The following is a 25,683-nucleotide window of genomic DNA, read 5'->3' as shown; positions in this document are numbered from 1 at the left end:
TTGTGGAATAAAAAAAATAATTTTATACAAAGGAATTAATAATATAATTTTTAAAATTAGAGAAAAAAACGAGTTAGAACGTTGTTTATTTCGTCCACCACGAGATGGACATTGAAAATTCTTAAAATCGATCGAAACGTGTATTAGGGGTATATGCCAGGGTAATTTTTTGGTTAAAAGACTTGACACCCAAAATATCAAATTATAGCTATTTAGTTTAAGAAACGTGGCAGACTCCGCAAAATAACGATTAATAGGAGGTAACGTAGTATGGGGGCCACCTCAATACATTAGGAATATTTTTGGGGGATTTTCTATACACTGAGCATCTGAAATACTTAATTACAGTCAATTCGATTGAAAAACGTTTCTAAATTCTCAAAAGTACCTTTCTATCTTTAAATATGGACCCGTATTGATAATATTTTATTTAACATTTGGTAGAATGGATATAAGATAATGGAAAAAACCCAAATTCTGATCTTAAAAAAACTAGAATGTCATGGACTTCCTGTATTTATTTTACAAACTCACACTCAATATTGCATGAGCACCTGGCACCTGGTTGGGCGCCACACAATTTGATAATCTCTCAAAAGGCTCGTATTTATTGGTACAAAAAAAATTGGAAATAATACGATCGCTGTGATTCAGAGGATATTTATAAGTTCGTTATAGGTAACGAATCATGATTCTATGCGTATGAGTCCGAAACAACACATCAATAGATGGTGTGGGTCTTCGATGATGAATCAAAGGTAACGAAAGATGTTCAGGGAAAAGCACTTCCTAGGAAAAATTGGTAATGGGGAGACTGTTCTGGTTGAGACCGGAGCGGTCAATTATGAGTGGTATACCACGATTCGTTTGTCTGAAGTGTTCCAAGATATTCGAATAACACATAGGCTCAAACAGCGCATTTTAAACAGGCCATAACGTGGGATCCAATGGCTGTCATGATATCCAATAACTTTTTTATTCCGGCATATCAAGAAAAAATATGTGGTAAAATATTTTCGTCATGTGAAAAAATTGCCCCCACAATTGGTCTGAGCGAATGAAAATGTGTATAAATAATGCTGCAGAATTGTTACCATTTTTGATAAAAAAAAAAAACAATTTCATTTTTAGGCCATAAATATTTGTAGTAGGCCATAGTTCCAAAAACAAAAAAAAAATGGCTATAATATTATATTTTAGTTTTTAACGATAAAAAACTTTTTTACAGACGAATTTCGGTGGAGGGCATACAAATTCGGCACCATAACTTCATATTGTTTTTATATCCTTCACACATCGCTACGAAACATCGTCGTTTCGGCAGTTTTAAAAAATTGCTATATAGCATTTAAAGTTCTTAAATATTCTTTTTTTGCACAGTCCCGCTACAAAGTTCCTGATTTTAAACATCATACCTGCATTGTTGGCTCTCAGAGGGTAAAGAATGTCGTCAATAAAAATTGTTCGTTTTATATTGCTCAAAAACGATCCCACCCAGTTTAAAAGATCCCATATTCATTTTCAAATCGCAGTGGCCTTAATTTGTTATTTAGAGTTCTGAAAGGGTATATATAATTCAGAAGGTGCATTTCCATCTAGGTCCATTCTATCCATTTGAAAATCCTTTTAGCATTTTTCAACTAATGTATTTATAATTTACAATAGGTCTATCAGAGAAAATAGGTTCCTATTCTATGAAATTAACTTTGTAGGAGGTTTTCTTTTCAATTTTTACTCATCTTCCACATTTCTGTATTTGATTCATCATTTTGTATCAGTTTTTCTGCAATTTATTTTATAAGCACATTCGCTTGCATAATTTTTTAGAACTGCACAGTATAATTTGAAATATACATTATTTAACTAAACTATATTTTTCTAAAGGAAATTCTCCGTTAGAAGTAATTTTCTTAACAATTTCAAATGTTTATTACTTAATTTCAAATGTTTATCTAACAAAATTTATGTTATATGAAATGTCAGACAATTATTATTTTTTTAATATCACTTGACCACATTAACATTTGAGCCAAACTCATGCACTTCATCATACTAGACAAATTTTTGCTGAAATTTATAATTATTTTTTATTTCAATATGTCAACACCACATAATTAGTTTTTAAAATTTATTAGTTTTATTATTTGTTGAAGTTTTTTTTTTATTTTTTTAATTATTCACACTCAAATAATAGTCATATTTTATTTATTTTTTTTTTAAAGAACCGCATTTTAGAAATAAATACGGAATTTTAAAGTAAAATATATCCACAAAAAAATTCTCACGAGAAATATGATATTTACCGGGAATTTTTTGTTAAATAAATAGAAAAATTGTTTAACAAGCAAATAGTCAAAGCAAGTATAGTATCTTATTTTTTTGAATAAGACAATCACTTCAACACATCAAAAAGAAGACAAAGAAGACTCAGAGAAAAAATAACGAAAAAATATTGACACTTTTAGTTGTTAACACTTCACACGTTGAACTAACAACAGCCGCACCGATGAAGGCGAGAGTAACCGAAAAAAACAGTGTTCAAGTTCGTTTCTTAAGTTTTTTGTTTCTATTAAACAAAACTTCTTTAACTCTTAGCCACTATGTACACAGAGCTCTATGAATATCATTTGAGATTTGCTTAGGAGACTTTTTGGACTGGAGATTTTTTATTGTCTCAAAAAATGTTGTTGTTATTGTTTTCAATGTGCGTTCAGAGATTTTATTTAACTAACGCAAATACAATGATGAAATTGCGTAAAAACGATTTTTGTTTGTTTATTTGCACTCACACTTAATACAGAGATATATACAGAGAGCATGCCTTATATTGGAATAGAGTACACCATGTGCAAATGATGGAGAATAAATAGATTTATGTATATTTGGGTTTTTTGTGTTTTGGTGTAAGTGTTGCCAATATTTTTTGTAAGTAAGCCCAAAAGACAGAAATTTAATAAAGAGAGGGGGAGTGTTCGATAATTGAATAATATAAGAGAATTATGATGAAAATATTTCTCTTTTGTTTAAATGAAAACACATATATTAGTTTATTTATTTTTTTAAACATTTCATTATTAAAAAGATGTAGCTATAATTGGACTTTTACGATATTCTGAAGATAATAAAAATTGGTAGAGGAGATTTATAACCTACTACCATTCCAATATTATATTTCACTTCTGAAAAACAATATTTTTTGTTATTAAAACGCTCTTTTGCATATAAGGCAGGTTATATGTATCTACGCTTAACGCGTGTTTCTGTATACTGTTTGGGTGTATGTGTTATATTTTTTGTAGCTTTTGGCATATGATCAAATCACAAGGTCACTGCATAAAACAAGGCACACACACACACTCAGCCTCACATAAACACAAGTTGCAGGGTTAAAGAAACACAAACTCAATTTTTACACGAAAAAGCACACAAAACACACACACACTCAAACATTCAACAAAAAGTAAAGACAAAGTAGGTTAAAATAAAAATCATCATGTCGATCAGTGTCGTTGGTCAAAATTGTTGTCTGCGGCCACTTTATAACAGCAGCGGCGCACAGTCAGTATTCGTAATTAAATGAACTTTTTCGACAGCCAGCCAGCCAGGCAACCAAACCAAATCTTTCTGTTGTATTTTAGCTGCTTAGTTGTTGTTTTTTATGTTAACTTCACTTTTTAGTTCAAAAATTTTGCAACTGTCTTTGTTCGAAACACAAAACATTAGGAGAGGTAACATTTGAAAGGAGAGGTCATTTACATGACCAGAAACAAATACCTACCACTGGGTTTGCTCTATGTTGTCTAGTTTTAATTTTTTTCTTTTCTTATAATTTTTAGGGCAATTTTCCACACTTGATTGGTACAATTTCGTGATAATTATCTTTGATAGTCATAAAAAATCTTGTTAATAACAAAATATGATATTGATATGCATGCCAATTATCTATATTTGAATCATAATTGCGATATGTAATTTTTGCAATACACGTGGATAAATTTGGTTCGTCTTAATATTAGGATGAGAGGATAGAAGTTTTTTTACTATTTTGTAATGAGATAACAAAGAAATGTGTTGGCTTAAAAAATCGAACTTCCCTTGACGAATAAAACTTCACTTGACTAGAAAATTGGTTCAAACCTATGGCGAAATATTCCCTATTAGCTTTGTAGGTTCTGTAGTAATAGAAACAGTTCCCCATATATCCCATCTTCAAATTTAAGGTAGGTTTGGTAAAAATTTGCTCCATATGCAATTTACATGTTTACAAAATTATGGCCCAGAAATAGTTAATTAATTAACCCAATTTTCGAACATGACATAGGATTGGAAACCAATATTAAACAGTTCAGGTTTTAACCATTTTATGGGGTAGGCGTACCAGACGAGTTTGGGAAGTTAATCAATTAAAGTCCAAAATTAAAAAATATATGTAACGAAAATATCATTACACATTAAGACCTTCAGAATGCATGAATTTCTTGAGCTCATAAAAATCAAAAAATAGGGAAAATAATTACATTGTTCTGCTCAAATTTTTCTAGACTTCTCTATGTTTAGGAACAATTAGTTAAAAACTTTGTTAAGTTCGGTTTTATATTTTATGGAGACTATGTCTTTGTAAATTGTCAGCTATGAACTGACGGACACTTAGCTTGGAAAACTGGGCTTTGTATGGAGAGACACACAAAAACTTGAACCTATATTTATAAATTTTCTGGAAATAATTTTCTTATTTATCAATAATCTGGAATGCCAAATTACAGCTACTTCGGAGATAAAACCTTTAAAATATTTTAAAAATCTCGGCAAAAATATGTTTCACCATTTAAGAGTATAAAATGCCAAATGCGGATAAATATCAAAATAAGAAGGATTCTTTATACGACAAATTTATTCATAGTAAGTTTTTTCCTGAATACAAATACAAATTCTTATAATCATCAGAAATCCATCATTCTTTTAAAAAAAATGTAAACATTTCATTTGTATCAAACCTATTTTCCTACTTCTCTCTACTTTACCATTTTCGTCTCTCTCTATTTGACATAAACAACTGTATTCTCCCAAGAAAAACAAGACCACCATTCATTTTTCGTCTGTGTTTTGTTTTGGTATCGTTTTTGTATTTCGACACTCTTACTGACCTCTGCATAGGTGTTACAGAATTCGCATATGTACTTTCCAAATTATTTCGATATAAATGCTAAATACAATATATAAAACATGTGTTGATACGAAAAACAAGTCCAATTGAATATTTAACATTGTATATGGCTATTCGAATGACGCAGGACATGAACATGATTTCTATGGTACAGAAATAATTTCTGTCCGGAGTGACGTGTTTTAAGTTTTGTTGAAATCGGTTCAGATTTAGGCATAGCTCCCACACACATTTTCGTCCGATTTTGAGTAAATGGTGCATTAAATCCCCTATATTTATTTCGATTTGCACGAAATTTTGCATAGCGTACTGAATTGAGTCTAGAGTGATGTGTGTGAAGTTTCGTGAAAATCGGTTCATATTTCGATATAGCTCCCATATACAGTTTTGACCGATTTTATGTAAATGTTGCACTCAACACATTAAATATTTCTCCGATAGCGATAGAACTTTGCATAGGGTACTTTTCCACGCAGTGGGAAACAAAAATACCTAATTATAGCTGGTTAGTTAAAAAATAAAGAAGGTACGTCCGTTTGCATTTTTAATGACGATATGTATATATTTCAATAATTATGTGTCACTATTTGACAACAATTTTGTCTTCAATATGACAAATTTTAAATCATCTGTCATTTTTAAATTGTTATTATTATAACTAGTATTTTTTATGGCTTGTCATTGTAGCTGCTTCTGTGTGTGTATGAGAGTTTTGTAGTCAAAATAATAATAAATAAAAATTAATGACAACAAATTACAATAATAATAATAAAAATGTTTTTCTTATCTGTTCATATGTAAACGAACTTTTAAAGGGGCGTATACCAAACCAATTAGTAACGAAGGTTGTTTAGTTTAAATTGAGGGAACATTGACACGTGCAGCGTTATGCCACCCAAGAATGTAGGTAGATTTTTTAATTAAAAGAACAATGAAATATATATGTAACTGTTAAGGACAATTGATAAATACAGTGGAAGAAGTGGAAGAAGAAAAAATAATCCAGAAATTTCAGTATTGCGTGATTAAAAGTATACGTAATTATACACCTTGACAAATATATGCTTCATCGACGCATTGATATTCTTACAGTCTCAGTTCCCAAAAATTTAAGAATTGTTGGGTGAAGAACTTTGCTGAGACAAATTAGCGATCTACAGAATAAACACCAAGAATAAACCCCAAGCCAATCCTTTGAAAGTGGCTTTGTAAAAAGAGGCTTATATCCCCTTGAGATAAAAAAAATCCTCTGACATTTTAATAACCAATCTTGTCATCAACACACGAGAATAATACAAAATAAGAAAGGACACCAACCACTACACAGAATTGAAGAAGGCGTTGTTGCTAGGCAACGATAAATGGCAGCATCAGAGTTTTACAAGTGGACCTGATCGAGGAGTTTTTGATTCTTTAGCAAAAGCAAAACCATCTTCAATTTACAATTTATAAATATTAATCTTATTACCAATATTTTCAAGGACTGGCGTATTATACTATATAGTTGTTGTTATTTTATATATAGCAATTTATATTATGTGTACAAAATATTCCAGTCGCACAAATTCTAATTTGTATGTTCTAGAAGTTTTTCCTTTTTAGAGAAAAAAAAACGCTTTCGCTTTTAATAATACCATAAAAATATATTTTTTGGCTAAATTTATTTCTAGAAGTTTCGGTAACGACTATGCTTTTTATATTGCTATGTAACCCAATATCCAAATAAAGTAAATGAACCGAACAAACAAAAAAAAAAAAAAAAAAAAGACTTGAGTAACAAACTTCCGGTATAATTATTTATATTTTCATAAAAGGTTATATGATATATTCAAGTAGACTTCTTCTTTTTGCTTACAAAACTATGATTCATTGAAGCGTGTAATGATTTCGGTGATTATATTTAATTCTGAATGCCAAGAAAAAAGAAGAAGTAAATACAAAAGCAACAACTGGTGATGGATGATTAATATATAATATTTAAAATGGTCTTACAGAATTTGTTGACGTAAGAATACTAACAACAAAAAACGAAACAACAATGATAAATCATTTATTTGGTTGGTTTTTATCATTACAAAAGATGAAGTTCTTTTGTAAATAAACGACTATATATAATGATAACATGCTGTGACGTTTCATACAATGAACATAGCTCTTGAATACATAATGAGTACTTTTTCGTAGAGCGAGTATGTATGGGTGTGTGTGTGTTTGTGCAGATATCTCAATCTAAATATAAGTATTGGTCTTAATTTTTGGTAATTCCCATTTTAAGGAAATTATTAACATGCACACCCCCTCTCCATCCCCCAAATACCACACATATGCACGTATGTTTCTGGAAAAAATGGGTATGCCGGTAGGTATTTGTTCTAAATCGTCTCCCTCTTTTTTCGATTATTATTCTCAGACATGTCTTGCAAATAAAATATCTAAAATATTTTAATTCAATTCAATAATTTTGTGAATTTGTTTCTTTGCCGACACATCGATTTGGTCGTGACGGGCGTCGCAATCTAATAACCCCTCCCCCACCACTCCACCGTCTGTCCGACAATATACATACACTTAAATGCCATTACGTGGCACAATAATGATGATCGGCATATTTGGAATAAATGTGTGCTTAAATATTCCATACATGTAACTATTCTACACATGCGATCGATTATTCCCGGGACAATCATCACATACACACAATAATAACAACACAAAAAAATCATAATGGAAAACAAAATAAACAATCAGGGCGACCAAAGAGAAAAACAGAGACAGAGAGCGCATCCGTGTAATCGCAAATGGAGAGTAAGAATATTAGCTGTTCATTTTACAGGCAAATAATAATTGGAAAAAAACAAAAAATCTGACTGACTAGTGGTCAGTTTTATCTGCGTCATTTACATTAAAGACAATAGCAATTGCAGTAATAATAATGATTACTGTTATATGTACTCGTATATATGGTATTGTAATTTTCAAATTCTATAAATATGTACATCTGCTGAGTGGTTTTTAGTGCCTCAGTAACCAATAGAAAAAACAATAAAAATTTAATATTTAGTTAATAGACAATTTTTTATTAATGGTAAGACCGAAACAAATTAAAACAAAACCTAAGCTGAAATGGCTGGGAGTGTATGTAAAAATTGTAAAACATTTTGGCGAAGGGTGTATTTTGAGTTTTCTAATATTACAAATAAAAATCATTATTTAAGTAAGGAACAAATGTCGAACCGAATCGATATTACACCACTTTGGTCATATAAGTTTATAAACCATACTAAACTAACATAAAAAATGGTTCATACCCCATTTGTTCAGTTATAAAACTGCATTGAATAAATAATAATAAAAAAGAAATTACCACAAATGGACCATTTGCTGTAACTGTTTTCCAAAAATAAGGTCCAATAACCGGACCATAAATCATACAATAACACTTGGTGTTTCCAAATAACGACAAAGTATGGACCAAGATTTTGGACTGCAGACGTCATATTCTCAGTTATTCTAGAGTAGTCCTGCCTACTCTTGGAAAATAGTTACAAATAGAAGGCGGAAACAAGTATCTGTTATCTGTCTCCTCTTTCCTTAAGGGAAAGTCCTTATTATTTATTACGGCGGGTATGATTTCCAACGTCAGAATCCAAAAATTCCAAGGATGTTCGAAAGAGTACATGCCTGGTTTTGGTAGGAACAAGTATTATTAAAATCTCACAAAAATTAACAGCACTTGCGGACTTATAATTCGAATTACATAATAAGAAACAAAATTCGGATATTATTTTTCGCGTCGCAAACTTGTCCCAAGTGCTCGAATTTTTCGACTAAATTGGCTTAAATTCGAAACATATATAGAATTAACTGGTATTAAAATTAGCATTTTTTGAATTGCGTAAAATAAAAGTGCTAAAATGTTGATATTTGGAATGGAAAATCGTGTACCATAAGTGCGTTGAAAACTGTAGATGGTACATTAATTTAGTGCAGTTTTTATTAGTGAATAAATATAGTCAGGATCTTGAAATGTTCTATAGGAATAGCTGGTACTTTTAATGTTCAAATTATGAAACGGTTGTGGAAATTCGTACTAAAAAATACTCTTAGAATTGGGTTAACCGATATAGAAACCGTATACGAAACCTTACAAATAAACAGGGGCAAATCACTTGCAAAGGTTATAATGACAGTACCTTTTGGAAATGTACATTTTTAACGGGTACTATTTAACATACTATTAGTCTTGGTTTATGTATTTAACTTTTATAAGCAACTTTGCTGCAGCTCTCTTCGACTCCCTTTTGAATTTCTTCTCCCTTGTCACTTTTTATACCTCTCACTTCCAAGAACTCAGCAGAGTTGCTCACAAAAGTTGCATGTATAAACCCAGACTTATGAAACCTGTATGGAAGATTGAAGATGTGAAAACATTTTTTAACCCCCAAACAATCATGGGAGATTTTTTTGAGTTTATGAAAATTCTTAAGCAACATAGTTTTTTTTTAATTCCAGTAGAAATTGCGGAAATCAATGAGTACAGAAAAGATTAAGTAGTAATTGTTTTTTATGGTATAGACATATTTTTCGAAACTCCATTAATATATTAAACATGTCCATTCATTCTAGAAGTTTGAAACATCTCTTTTATGTTTGTTTTGTTATTTTATTGGTAAATTTACCAGAAATAAGATTTTATGCAAATCATCATAAATATTCTATAGGCAATAAACTGAAAAAAGTATCAGGAACTGTGTAGTAAATAAATATTTAATGGAAAATTTCATTTAAAATTCACCGAGTGTTCGCTTAGCTATTAATGTCCGCAACAATAGCTGTAGTGAAATAGATTGCAAATATCTACATATATGCATACATAGTTGATTTATGTTGGGGGTAGTAAACAATAAATAAGTTGTTATTATTGTTATGGTTGATGTTTTGAGTATGTGTCTTAAGTCTTTTGTTTTTCGTTTGATGTTAAAGAATTCTTCTTTTAAAGAATTTCTTTTAAGTACTATAAAACATATATATATATATATATATATATATTTAAAATTTTTAAAAATGTATTAAGTTTGCCCGTTTATTTAATAATTTGAAGCTATCATATTTCAAAATATTAAATTCTTGCATGACTGCAACTTAAACTAAATTCTACGTTTTACTTTTTTGTTTTGGCAATTAATCTTTTCAATTTTTGAAATTTGTTATTATTGTTAACAACAATTAAAAATAACAACATTGTTGAATTAATTAGATATTCGTGTGACATTTCTCCGAGTTTTTACTTTTTGCATTCGTGCAAGATTCTTAATTGATGATAATAAAAAGTGTTTATTATAGACATTAGCATTTAAGATTATCAAGATGAAGCTAATTTGACGACGTCTAGTCCAATTAAAAAGGGGTTCGACAAATATATTGTAGTTTGGAAGAAATCGAGGTTAAAAAGTGCAAAGTGGATAATGATCTTAAATTTGGTTCTTTATCGAAAAGTCCATAAAATAGTAAATTCCAGGGACTGAAGGATTTTAAATCGATTCACAGTTACTATCACATATTGTTGGTCCCATCAGATATATTTTATGAGACTTCTTAGGCGTGGTATTTTTAAAGAATGTATTTTGAGACCTAGGAAAGACCAAGAAAGATGTGGATTTTCCATAACATTTTTTTGAGTCACATTTAGGCGTGGTACTTTTGAAAGAATGTATTTAGGGGCCCAGGAAAAGATCAGCAGACGTGGATTTGTATACAATTTTTTGAGTCCTTTAGTGTGGTACTTTTAAAATAATATTTTTGAGACTCTCTTAGGCGTGGTATTTTTTAAAATAACATTTTTGGGGCTTCGCTGGACGAGCCACCGTTACTTTTTAAAGTATATTTTTTGAGGAACCCCTAGACCAGCAGGCGTTTTTTAAGGCGTGGGGGTGTCTCTCTTGTGGTGCAATTTTCAGAAAACATTAGACCAGACTTAGACCAAATATAGCCCTAGATGTAGGGGTAAATGTAGGCGTACGAAAGTGGTTCTGGGGCTGAATAAATATAGCCAATATCTTGAAATTGGAAAAGCGGATGGTTTTTTATTTTTTCACGATGCCTACACCAGCATGCGTGGGGTTTTCTAAGAATATTTTTAAGACTTCTCTAAAACTTCAGGCGTAGGATTTTTAAAGCATATTTTTGAGGCTATCCTAGGCCAGCAGGCGCGATATTTTTAGACAATATTTCTTAATGATCACTTAGACAAGCAGCCCCCCTAGACCTGCGTGGATTTTTTTTAAATATATTTTTTAGTCTCAACTAGAACCTTCACCACACTTTCAATTTGGCACAGCGTAATGAATAGGGTCACGAATGATGTGTGCAAAGTTTCGCGAAAATCGGTTCAGATTTAGAAATAGCTCCCATATATCTTCGTCCGATTTAAGGTTAATTGTGTACCAAACGAAATTTGGCACTGAGTTATGAATAAGATCCAGAATGATGTCTGCCAAGTTTCGTGAAAATAGGTTCAGATTGAGATATAGCTCCCATATGTATTTTCACCCGATTTAAGGTAATTAGTGCACCAAAGACCCTATATATCCTTCGATTTGTACGAATTTTGGTATAGGATACTGAATTAAGGGGACCCCCATTCTCGGGGTCAATTTTTTTTAATTCGATTCTACACTAATTCAAAAATGTCTCTACAAAATTTCAAGTGAAAATCTCAAGAACTATTGAAGATATAGCCGATTTATTGTGTCAGCATCAAGTGACGGCTGAAGGGCTTCTCCAACTTTAAACGCGTTTTTCTCTTTTGCGAATGGCGGGCACGATAACTCAAAAACTAATAACCCCATCGATTTCAAATTTTTACTCGTTTCTCAGTGAGTGTATAGCTATCGTATGAACTAGGATAAAGCCAATCGGTGAAGATCTTCCTTATTTCTTAACTTGGTTTTTGGTCAAAAATCGGCGATTTTCTAAAAATATTTTTTCAAAGGTCCGCCATTTTGAGAGCCAGACATGTACTCTTTCTAACACCGTTGGAATTTTCGGATTCCGATGTTCCTGTGAACATCGCCATCAAAAATAAGGACTTTTCTTTAATTACAAAAAACAACAACAAAGCAATAACAAAAATTGTTTGTAAATTATTTTTCTTCTCTTTTAAATCTTCAATTATATATGTGCAAAGTTACAAACCTTAACAAGCATTGGTATTGATTTACCAGTCCATTGAAAATCTTGAAAAATTAAAATCGGGAATGGGTGGGGTTCCCTTAAGTCTAGAATGATGTTGCTAAGCTTCGTGAAAAGATCCATAGATCCAAGTTTCCCTGAAATTGGTTCAGATATAGATTTATAACATAACGCGTCGTCTGTTAGGATACATATGTAAAATATACCCAAAGTGGTAAGGGTATCATATAGTCGGCCCAGTCCGACCTTACTGGTTTAAAGTATGTTTTTTTAAGGCTCCTCCAGGTCATTAGGGGTGGATTTAAGGGACTTCGAGGCTGAAATTTGGGAAAAACATTTTTGGGACTCCGATAAGCTGGAACAGAACATTTTTGAGGCTGCCTTAGGCTTGGAGTTTTTGAAGAGAACACTACTTTTTGGCTTCTTTGAGCCTGCCTCCCTTAGACTTTAGAGAATATTTTTGAGGATCACCTAGACAACCTGCAGGCGTGTATTTTGTAAAGAATATTTTTCAGTCTGAACTAGACCAGTAGGAGTAATTTCTTAAAGAAAATTTTTGAAGCTCCCCAGACCATAAGAGGTTAATTTTTAAAGTATATTAGTTAAGGCTCCCCATGCCATCAGGTGTTGATTTAAGGGTGTTTTAGGATTAAATTTGGGAAAAACATTTTTGGGACTCCGATAAGCTGGAACAGAACATTTTTCCCTTAGGCTTGGATTTGTTGAAGAGAAAACAACTTGAGTCTGCCTCCCTTAAACTTTAAGTTGTTGAAAAAAAAATTTTTGGGGTTCGATTAAGCTTTATTTTTTATAGAAAATATATTTTAAGGTTTTTTAAACTATGAAAATTTTTAAAAATATTTTTTGTGGTATGTTTAAATTTGAAATTTGGTCCATTCATACATGGAATCAGTTCGTAGGATTTTTTTGTTCGATGTTTGGTAAATGTTCATCTGTTTTAAGCATGTATATTCTTGAAGTGTTGCAAACTAAAGTCAAATGTGGCCAAGAAAATCATGACGTGATTAAAATATTTGGTCTTCCTTTAATCTCATTATTATTGGGTTTCAATGGACTTTGATTTCCAACAACAATTTTAAAATTATTTATTTTTTTTTAATTTTAACCATTTTTTTCAATCCTCTATTAATTGCCATTACATATATGTAATTAATGGCTGCATTCAAGGGGAAAAACTTAATCGACAAATTTCATATTTGGCTAATAATAATAAATATTATTTGTGTTGTTCACGTGGAGCAGCAAAATGTAATAATAAATATTTATTGTTATCTTTATGACGGTACATCTCCCGATATGTATGATGGAAATTGTTGTTTGTATATTTATTTGTTTATAAACAAATACAGTGAAATTAATAAATATTAAATTTAAAAAATATATATTTTTTTATAAAAAAAATAATTATTATTTTACTTACGTTGTTATTAGCATGATGTGAAAATTTTGTGTGTGTGTGTTTTTTCAAAAATTTGATTTTCTAAGTCGTTGACTTGTCGTTGTCTGTTTCCCCTTTAATTTCGATGGCGACGATATTGATGGCTGTTACTGTATTTTTTCGTTGTGCAATAATGGTAACATAAAAAAATTTAACTGAAAACAAAAAAATCCCTAAAACAATTTCCTAAAATAAAAGTTAAGAAAAAAAAAACAAAATATAAATTTCTATTTGCAAAAAAATCCACTTCAATATTTAATTATTATTTTTGGAGATATAAATGTTTGTTTATTTGCCACAGAGCCACCCAGAAATCATTTTTTTAGCTAAAAAGAAAAGAAGAAAAACAATAACAATTTTGGTTAATTTCATACAAATGACAAATCACTTTTTTTGCTTTTTGTTTTACATTGCCAAACCACAACTGATTACATATTCTAGGGCGCCAACGTCCACAGCAAAGATTGTTTTTTGAAAGCTTCTTAAAATTCTGTTAATATAGTTGGGATTTTTTTGTATTTCCCCACAAAAGTGAACGGTATTCTTAGTGATTTTAATCTTTTTATTTTTTTGTATTATTTTGGGTACAATGAACCATATCAACATTATGTTCTTTGTACCTCTATCATATTTTTTAAATTTATATCGTGTAATGTTTAAAATAAATATTCATATAATTTATTTTTATAAATTGCGAATTCATAAGGTATTGTAGCGATTAAAAGAAATATAAAAGATTTAAAAAAGTAATAACAATATATTGGAGGAAAAACTGAAATTTAAAGAGGAGAATGTCAAAACCGCTTTCAGTGCGATCCATATAAAACGTATATAACCTAATAATCATATCAGAAATAAATAAACCTATTTTTTGATATCCGCCAAATGAAACACTGTATAACCAAGCCATCACGATGGTTCTCCAGCCTATAGAGCGTGGTTTCTTTAAATAATATTTTTTAGGCTCCCCAGGCCATCAGTCGTCGATTTTTTATAGAATATTTTGTGAGGCTCCTCCAGTCCATCAGGCGTGGATTTTTTAAAGAATATTTTTTGAGACACCCAAACCATCTGATGCGGATTTTTTAAATAATTCTTTGTGAGGCTTCCGCGGGATTTTTTAAAGAATATTTTTTGAGACTCCCCAAACCATCTGATACAGTTTTTTAAAGAATATTTTTGAGGCTCCCAGGCTGTTTTTTTTAAAGAATATTTTTTAAGACTCCCCAAATCACCTGATGCAAATTTTTTAAAGAATATTTTGTGAGGCTCCCCAAGGCCATCAGGCATGGATTTTTTAAGGAATATTTCTTGAGGATCACTGAGACCAGCAGGCGTTAATTTTTTTAAAGAATATTTTTTGAGGTTCCCCTATATCAGCAGGCATAACATTTTTAGAGAATATTTTTGATGATAGCCACAGATTTGCATACTAACTACGACTACGATGTTCAACATTGAATATATTGAATCTTAATAAATTCATAGTGTTGTTGGTGCGTGTATGGTTCCATATTTAGTGATGTTGATAATTTCAAAAATCGATTCTTTATTTTGATTTTATTTCACATAAGTTTTCTGCCCTGAAAATTTCAAAAACTGTTCGGGTCAGGTGATATAATTTTCATTATCGATGGACCAATCATACATTGTTGATATCCTATTATTGTAAATAGTTTTTTTTTATTTACTGCGCTACAAGCACATCGACATCTACGGACGAATCTGACACATTATCCCAACATCTCAGATTCATAAATCATTTGGGAATACGTCAATGATTTATGTTTTCTTCTATCCCAAATTCCTTTCAAAATATTTAAAATCAGAAACCACTTCAAAACAAAATTTTTGAAATATATTGACCTCGGGGCAAGCGCTCAGTCTCAAAAATGCGATTAAGTGGAAATATTGGAATACTTATTTATTTTTATATTATCATTTTAGATTACATTTTTTGGTCAAGATACAATTTACTACCACTACAAACGCGTCGACATCTACAAAAGATTCTGACACATTATCTTTACATCACAGATTCATAATTCATTTCTGCATACGTCGATGATTTGTGGTTTCTTCTATGCCACATTCCTTTTAAATATTTAAAATCCGATGGCATTTTATGCAAAAATCCAGAAATTTTAAGTTATATTGACCTCTAAAAATCTCGGATCTATGATCAGCAAGTCCTCGGTCTCAAAAATGCAATAACTATAAAATATTTTAATAATGTTTTTTTTTATATTTTCATTTTAGGTTACATTATCGGCTTCTTTATTACTTCTTTAATTTTGATATAGTATTCTCAAGTAAATCTTGCTTTATTTATTTTAAAACTTTACACATCAAAGTTGTATTGCGTACAAATAAAGTTATTTCAAAAACTATTTTTTCGAAAATATTTTTTATTGTTAGCAGATCAGGTAGCAACATTTTATTACAAATAAAATTTGTGTATGCTAAATCTTATCACAGTTCAAAAAATCAACAATTTGTCACTTTTTATTATTGTTCGTTTAGTTTTTATTGTTTTTCTTTTTAATTGATTATCTAAAGAACTCCACTATTTTTATTTATTTATTTTTTTGCCGAAAATGTGTATACATTTTATTAACTTCCTCTTCATGACTCACATTTAAGTCAAGTGCGATTTGAGTCTCGTTCGTATTCGCTTTGCTGAAGGCGTACTCTTCAGCTTACATTGGCATCTAAATCACACATGCTGCCTCGGTTTTATATTTTGTTTAGAGGTGGTCATTGATTTTTAACCTTTCCATCATCGTCCAATCTTTTTATTGTTAAGGTTCTTCTTTTGTTGAAGTAGATAAAAAATACCCAACAACACAGAAGAAGTCTTTTGAAGAGTCAAAATGAAATAAAAAAATATTTCCATTCTTAAGCTTTTGTAATGATAATGTTTTGTATACTAGGGTAGAATGAACTTTTTTTTAAATTGTGATTAATACTGTGGTAATTCAAAAAAAAAAAAATTTTAAACTCCAACAAAGATTTTCATTAAAAAGTTATTTATATAGTTTTTCAAAAAAATAAAAAAATATAATTTATATTATTTAAGATTTTTAGATATATTTACATTTTGTAAAAATTCAGTTTAATTTTAATCAATTTAACCTTATTAAAAAAAATACATATGTATTGAGAAATGATTCACTATATACTCGTATGTATTCATTTAAAAAAAATTGTTTCAATTAAAAAAAAATTGTCAAAAGAAGCACATTTATCAGTTTCAGAACAATGCGATCTCTTTCAACATTCTACCCTTATATTTTCCCAAAACAGACATTAAACAACTTGTGTGTATGTGTTTCTGTTTAGCCAAAAACCAATAACAAAAAAATTGAACCTTGTTTTCGACACTGTAGTACGGTCAATGTTGAAGCTCGTCTCATTTCTAGCTTAAACAACAACAACAAAAAACAATACCAAACAAAATAACAACAACATTGTTTTTGTTGAAGCTGTTAAAAATATATTTAATCTACTTAAGTCAGCAAAATTTAAAATAAAAACACAAAAAAACAGACGAAAACATTTATCGGTATGGTGGAGTAAAAGTAAACAAAAACAACAACGACAACAACAACATCGACAACAGCTATAACAAAGAAAATTTACCAAAGTAGAAAAAAAGATACAAAAATTGTTTACCGACTCAACTCAACTCAGCATTTAGTTGTTGACATTGACGATTTCATTAGCAGCAACAGCAATAGCAACAAAAAACGCAGGTAGCAACATTAAGCTCAGTAACAGTCAATCATCATCGTCATTTTTATGATTGTTGTTGTTGTAGCCCTAATGTTCATGATGATGAATTTGATGCGGTACCATATCGATGGCCACATTGTGAGAAATGTTATGATGGGAGGCTGATCCGTTAAAATTCAATGTACTTTTTTTAATATTTAAAATAATATTGAAATTTAATAAATAATCATTGAAAAAATAAATTAATTAATTTTTTAAACGTGAAATACACTGTGCGACAAAATTGAAGTCATAATCTAGGGAGTGGAAAATTCCTATTGGTGAGTATATGAAAACCGTAGAAGGGAAAATTCGCCATATGTCAAAGTTCGAATATATGGCGTAATCATTTTTTCTGCTGGCGACCTTTTATACTTGAAGATATAGCTTCATCTCTTTATTTGTAGCTATTGTACGTATTTTTTGCAATTTCTTCAGTAAAATCGAATGAGGATTTTTTTAGTAGAACATTTCGTTCTTCAAACTCGATTCCTTGTTTGTCCTTTTCCTCCTAATTTATTGAGCCGGACTTCAATTATCACAAGATACGGTTTTCACTCTCGCAATATTTTACAAAAAGTTTGCTCATAATATTTTAGGTGGGGTCCTTAAAGACGAAATATCGATATTTTAATCGATATTGGTCTTATCTCAATTTTACCTGTTTATTCTCACTAAAACCCTATATCTATTATGTCCGAGTGGTTCACAAATTTAGAAAACCGGATCTTTTTTCTTCGAAATTATTTTTTGACATATTTGGCATAACTTTAAATTTTTTAAGAAAACAATGCGGACGAGACCGACAGTTCTACATAATAAGGGGTGTATACTGAATTTATATGATTTTAGTGACAGGAATCGGGTAAACTTGAGATAAGACCAATAAAACGTTAAAATATCGATTTCTCATCTTTGAGGACCCCACCTAAAACCTTATGAGTAATTTTTTTCTGTAGAATATTGCGAGTATGAAAAATAGGATTTTGTGATAATTGGAGAAGACCGGACCGCAAATTGGTGGACAATTTTGAGCTGCTGGGATAATTCACCAATGTAAAGAATAGACCCAGCGCAAGTAAAGCCCTGAGAATTATTGTTGGTAACCCTGTCCATTTTTAACTTTAGAATGATTGGTGCCGTTTATAGTCCGGCGGAAAACTATGATCATGGGACCATAAATGTTCGAAAATGAGGTTGAATAGACATTTTTTTTCTTGTCTGAATTGGATTATACTGATCTGGACAACTGCTAACATTCGTTGCATTCTAACAAGCAACGAAACCACTGGGAAATTTTCCGGACCCTGTTATCTGTAAAAAAGGTGATTGTAATTGTCCACCAAAATGTTGTTGATGTTGTCAATTCAAGACATCAAGCATTCCATATTGTCCCATTTACGGCTCGGAGCTACTGTTGAGGAGAAGTCTCTCCATTATCAAGGTGTAACTATTTGGTGCGGTTTATAGTCCAGCGAGGTTATTGGGTTTTATTTTTTTTCGAAAATGCATACAGTAAATGCTGATCCAACCTCAGCTTGGACAAAATATGGCGTAAAGATTTTACACCTTCCAACATTTTTTTGGGCCATATGAATGATAAGCCCAGCGCCGATTCAAAACTTAAAAAATTGAATTCGTGAGGCTATCGATGGCATAGGGCGAAATTGAGATGGAAATGACCCTGTACTTTTATTGCTAGACACAACAGAAATGTATTTTTATATCTTCTACACATCTTTAATTTGAATTCAATATTCAAATCTGTTATCTACTGGTAAGCATTCAGAGAAAAAATTTCTTATTATATTACATCAGCATCTTTGAACTACTTTAAAAATCCAATTAATATTTGCAGAGAAAATTATGACACTACTTAAAACCCCCCACAAAATTGATTAAGTCATTAAAAACATATATATTTGTTGTTGTTGTTGTAAATTCCACAATACTTTTGTTTTTACTCTTCTTCATTTATAACTGACTGAGGTGTCTGTGTGTGGTTCAATTTTTCGCACCTTCACAACTCTAAACACTCTTCACATAATCAGCAGCAGTAGCATCATCATCATCGCCATTATTATTATTCAATATTTGGTGTAATTGAAGAGTAGCGAATCCAAAGAAAAATAAAAAAAAAAATGCGTAATAGCATAAGCCAAAAAAATCGTAATATGGGTTATAATAAATTTACAGGTCATTTTATGGTATAATATTATGAGGAATACAGCACAAAACAATAATGACTTCAGAGCAAGGTCATTAAATGTATTTTCATTACATATAAACACATACGAGTATGTTTTATTTTTTTACATACATAAATCTTGCATACCACAATTAACGCATGATTTAATTATTTTTTTAAATGTTTACTTAAATGCTGTTGTAATCTGATATTGCTGGACTAACTCAAATGCGTTTTTATTTTACACATTTTATGCATTTTATATTTGAATTTAACATTTAAATATGTTAGTATTGTTTTCTTCCCATTGTTATCTATTTGCAAGTGTATATGAGTAATCTAAAGATTTATTACATTTAAATTGTATTTCCACAAACCTTCATTGAGTAATGTAATTCAATATTTTATAATGACTCAGTAAAAACATTTCAACACACACACACACTCAGTCAATTGATCTAGTTTATAGGAAATCCCAAAATTTTAAAATTCTATAAACGTAGCATCCGCTGACTTATATTACACAAATTATTCGTATATTTTATTATTTTCAATATCGCAATTTGAAGGTTGTGGAATCAGGATATAAGTGAATTTGTTTATCAATCTTAATATATAAAAAGAGCTTAGTGATAAGTGAGTGAGTGACTGACTGATAGATCATCGCCTAGGCGAAAGGACTGAAGCTAGAAATTTAGTGTGTGGGTTGTTGTTGTTGTTGACCTATAAGTGTACGAAAAGTACTAAACATTACTAAATGTAGTTCTAATTGTTTATATATTGCACATATAATGCAATTTGGATTTGTGTGAACGGATAGCGGCGTGATCCTGAAATTTGGAATTGAAGGGAGGATTGGATTGAAATATGAAGGGAGGTTTTAAAATTTTTGAAAATTTGTACTAAATGGTACTAAATTTGATACAATTTAGATTTAAGTGAACGGATAAAGATGGAAAAATTAAATTTGGAATTAAAATTATTTTTAGAGTACAATTTTGTAAATTCTAACTTATAAGTACGAAAAGTACTAAATGGCACTAAATATGGTACAAAATGTATCTATGTGAACGGATAGGATGGGGATTCTGAATTTTGTGATTAAAATGACTCTTGGAGTGTAGAATTGATGATGTTTTTGAAAATCGTACCTACGTCTACGAAAAGTAATGGTACTATATTTGGTACAATTTGGATGTTGGCGAACGAATAGAGATGGAATCTTAAAATGAGAACTTGAAATCATTATTCTATGAGTAGGAAAAGTACTAAATTTCGTACAATTTGGACATTGGTAAACGGGGAAAACTGAAATCGTGACAGTTTCAACTAAGATTACTGTCGGATTTTACGATTGAGATAATTTTGAACTACGAAAAGTACTAAATGGTACTAAATATGGTACAAACTGTATCTATCTGAACGGATAGGACAGGGATTCTGAATTTTATAATTTATAATTTATTAATTTTATAATTTATAAATTTACATTGGCAAGTACTAGCCGGAAGATGCCTTTGACGCGTTCAAAAACCAGAACGTTAGGTTATAAATCGGAATGAAACATGTAAATCAAGAATTGGTTCGAGCTGGAGAATTCCTTGAATGCATTAAACTTCGGGGAATTTTGGGCACGGGTTTCAATCGAATTGATAGCAAATCTCCCTACCAAAAATTATAATTTTTCGCTATCTTTGGGGTTCTTATTGGTCAAATCTTCCAACCAAAAATTATAAATATGTGTCCTCGTTTTGTTATATTGTATACACATGTTAGAAATGAGTTTTTAGTGAGGGGAATATTTGTCCCATCCCATAATTTAGTATAATCATTATTTTTTTATTCCTTCTAAATTGCAATCACAATACCCATAGCAATGATGACATATGGGAAGATTGACTCATAACGATGCCAACATTTTCATACCAGACTCTCCTGTATACAAAATGCCTTTTTAAAATTAATTTCTCAAAAAAAAACTTAGAGCAATTCCACGAAAATAACCAAGCCATTTTGGGGGTTTTATTCGATTTTTGTTTTGGGTGTGTTGTAGTTGCCAACATTTTGGCAATTAAGTTTCAATTGCAAACAATAAAATGTACAATATTTGTTGAAGGCTTTTATTTGTTTTCGAATTATTTGCAACATATTTTTTCTAATTCAGCAATTTATTTATTTTTTCTTTTTTTGTGTTTTGAGCTACAAAAAACAAAAATTGGAATTAGTAATTCTGTGAAATGTAAACCACACTCACATTTTTTCTTGGTATGGGAAACTTTGCAATTTAATTTTCTGAAACTATTTTTTGTTGCAAGCAATTATTGTATTTCGATTTTTCGATTGGTATTTGGCGTTTTTTGTATATCAGTTGGAGAGGAAGTTGTCAATATTAACGTCCGTTCAAAGTGCAATCGAACAATGATGGAATGCGGTCAGATAACTTGTTAGAAGGATTTTCATGTTTTTAACAAATCAAACTGCTACAACATGTTTTAATAAAACAAAAAATATTCAAAATTAATTCAATGTAAAATGGCATATCAGATTCATCATCATTTGAATATTTTAAATCTTTATGTGATTAAAAAAATAAACTTATTTTTTTCAACTATTTAAAATTATCAACTTTATAATTGAACACACCGACAAGTATCGAATTGTTACAATTATTTTTTTCTATTTATAATTGTCATATCTGATACTCATAGATAAGAATGAATGTAAGAGCTCTTAAGGCAACCTTTTAAGTTAATATTTCCTATGGAAGCATTTCTAAAAATAAACCAAATAAAAATGCGGAACAAATATTTTTAAAATGATAAGGGGGCCCATATCATATATATATACACTCAAAATCGAATACTAGACAAATCATACATAATTGGGCTCGAATTTGTCAACAAATCTAAGACCCAAGCATTTATATTTTTCCCCATGCAAAGAATGTGATCGGAAGAACTTCTTCTGACTCATAATCAATATCGGCAAATTAATGCTTTATCATTATTTCCGAGTTCTTAAAAATCAAATTCACTCCCAGTACCTTAAGGCCAACAAGTAGAATTGTTTTTACTTATCTACAAAGAACATCTACCTCTTAAAGTCAACGACAAAATACAATAACAACATTACTTGACAATATTCGTTGAAGCTATAATTTTCTCGTTGAATGGAGTCAGTTAAAATTCATACGACACGCTTAAATTGAAAAATTCGAATATTGTAATCAACCAATTGCAAAAACAAAAAAAAAACATACACAAAATTAACATGCAAAATATTTAAAAAAAAATCAACTGCTGGACAATAATCAAATATTTAATGGAAACCCCCCTGAACGAAATAATAATAGTTCTTACAAACATTGTTTTAAATGCGCCACAACACATCCACGATGATGATTACAACATCCTCTTTAAAACTTATGAAAATGCGGTTGAATGCAAACCAAAAAAAAAAAAACAACATCTGCAACAGGTTGTTGCTGCCACTTACAAGCAGCCAACATTGCGACTAGCCAAGCAGCTGATTACATTTTGCTTTCGATTTTTGCAACTCTAAATTCTCTTCTTTCCCATGCAGACAACAACAAAAACAAAGGAGAAGAAGAAGCAACAGCAATAAGCCGCAGCTATACACATTCGCTTGTGGAATAAAAAAATACCACAAACCAAGCCAACAAAAGTGGTAACACCAGTCAAGTTGTGTGGTTGGGAACAAGAAGTTGCAAATGCTTGAACACACACAACAACACTCTCGCTCGCTCGCTCACTCACAAACAAACTACAAACACCGCAGAAAGTGAGATGTTTAAAAAAGTGGCAACAGCAACAACAAAAATGAAAATATTACAGCATGCCACAAACACAAACGTAACATGCAACAGGTTTTTGCATTTATTATTATCTCGCTCATAATCCAAAAGCACACACAATGGGTTAAAGTTGACCAAAAATAAAATAAATAACCAATGTGAGGTATTATAGACATGGAGAATCTTATGGAAAATGTTATCGGCAGGGACCAGTATTTGATGTAGTTTTTTATTTAGATTCTATTTTGAAAACATTCTCTACTCAAATAGGGGATTTTTATTCCAGATACTGTTGTAGCCAAACATCCAATCTCAAACATTCCACCACTGCGTATGATTTTTGACACCACTTATACGGTGTAAATTTGCTACATTTTGTCGTCGGTGATCATAGTTAGTGTTCTGTCATTTCCGTTGAAAACTTTGACATTTTAAAACATTCTCTACTTATATAATCTTTAAATTTGTAGCCAAACGGGATTTTTATTACAGATACTGTTGGAGCTGAAAATTCAAACACAAACAGGCCACCACGTATACGGCAATAAACATTTTAAATTTGCTACATTTTGTCTTCAGTGATCATAATTAGTGTTCCGACATTTCCTTTGAAAACTTTGAAATCTTTTATCATAAACGTACCAAACGTGTCGTATCATCATGTGTTGTATTATTAAAAATTGAAAATTTACTAGTTAAAATTGTCTTTCAGGACAAAAGTACATCGATGAACTAGTGATTTTATGGAGATTCAATCGTGGCAAATGCTCACTCAATGAAGAATTTTGTCCAAAAATAACCGTTTTACCACAGACAATTTATACCGTGTATGAAAGGAGAATGCAAGTTCATACCGTGAGAATAGAGGCATCCCGCGATATTTCTTTCACTAAAATTAATTTAATAGCCTGAATATATCCATAAACCAGTATGACCGACGAACATTTTGATGAATGAAGCTCTTCGCACCTATTTATCCGACAAAAGTGGCCATGCGACGATTGTCCTGCTTGAGCAACTTAGAAGGTCAATTGTTAGTAACACACCACAATTAGTTTGGCTTAAAAATTTGGAAAATTTTAATAACGGAGAAAGGTAGACCGCCCGTAATGTGAATGTATAGGTCACCCGCCGTTCAGCCCTGGCTCGGCACCATATTAGGAAAAAATAAGTTGGCATCGATTTTCGCCGCCAGAGGATCGTGTTAAAGTTGAGTGGAAAAAAGTGTTTCTACAATTGGTCTGTGTAAATGAAAACTTGCTTAAATTTGCTTTGGAAAGCTATAAAGAAGTTTTTGATAATAAATATTCTCGTATGTATCAAACCTCGTCGGTTTTTCTAGTCTTCGCGGATAACAATTTTTTACAAATTGTTTTTTAGAACAATGTCTCAATTTTTTAATGGAAACTTTAAATCGAAAGAACACCATTGCGTATGATTATTGTCACAACGTATACGTGATAGAAATAGCTGGACATATTTTCTACAATCCTTCGATGTCAAACAATTTTAAAGTTGTGGAGAAAATTTTGTGTTCCAAATGTTGATATTGAAGAGGATTTGTTATTTTACCCTATGTTGTAATGGAAGTTTGTATTAGCCCTAGTGTTTGTAACACAGCGAAATATTTGTTCTCTTTTCCACATTTAGTATACCGATCACTATGCTTTCCCGTCTACATAGTATACTTTGTAATCTTTAAAGGCATCTTCATGAAGCAACCGCTATGGTCATGACTGAAAGCGAATCTGATCAACCAATATACGACATTGCTTAACATTTTTTCAAATGTCAAAAATCATGGCTCCACCTAGAATTATTTCCTACTTTATAAGTAGATAGTTTTTCAACTATGAGTCTGAATATAAACATGAATTCCATATGTTTTCTATTTCCATAATATTTTACCTACAATCAACAATTTTATCTGTACTTTCATCTATAGATAACCTATATTAAACTATGTCTTGTATATTGGAACTCGATCAATACAAAATATCTAATATAAAAAATGTAATTTGACCTAGGGCATTTAAAATTATTTTTGTTTGTAATTTCATTTTTTTTTGTATTTGGTGTTAACTTCCTTCAAT

At 30.7% G+C, this 25,683-nt stretch overlaps 1 protein-coding gene across 2 annotated transcripts in view; it reads right to left on the bottom strand.

Moving 5' to 3' along the window:
* LOC133333284 (ABC transporter G family member 23) overlaps window positions 1-13,916 on the bottom strand; it is a 39,160-nt gene extending 25,244 nt beyond the window's left edge. For both annotated transcript variants that reach the window (XM_061541598.1, XM_061541599.1), the window contains exon 1: window positions 13,797-13,916. In XM_061541598.1, the coding sequence (XP_061397582.1) occupies window positions 13,797-13,810 (14 nt within the window). In that variant the 5' untranslated portion in view covers window positions 13,811-13,916. The remainder of the gene's footprint in view (window positions 1-13,796) is intronic.
* Window positions 13,917-25,683: the final 11,767 nt, after the last annotated feature.

Source organism: Musca vetustissima, unplaced genomic scaffold (assembly GCF_032173495.1).
Source record: "Musca vetustissima isolate MV318-11 ecotype Yass unplaced genomic scaffold, APGP_CSIRO_Mvet_v1 utg3344, whole genome shotgun sequence".
Classification (NCBI taxonomy): Eukaryota; Metazoa; Arthropoda; class Insecta; order Diptera; family Muscidae; genus Musca; species Musca vetustissima.
The sequence above is the reverse complement of the archived record's forward strand: the minus strand, read 5'-3'. Positions and strand labels throughout refer to the sequence as shown.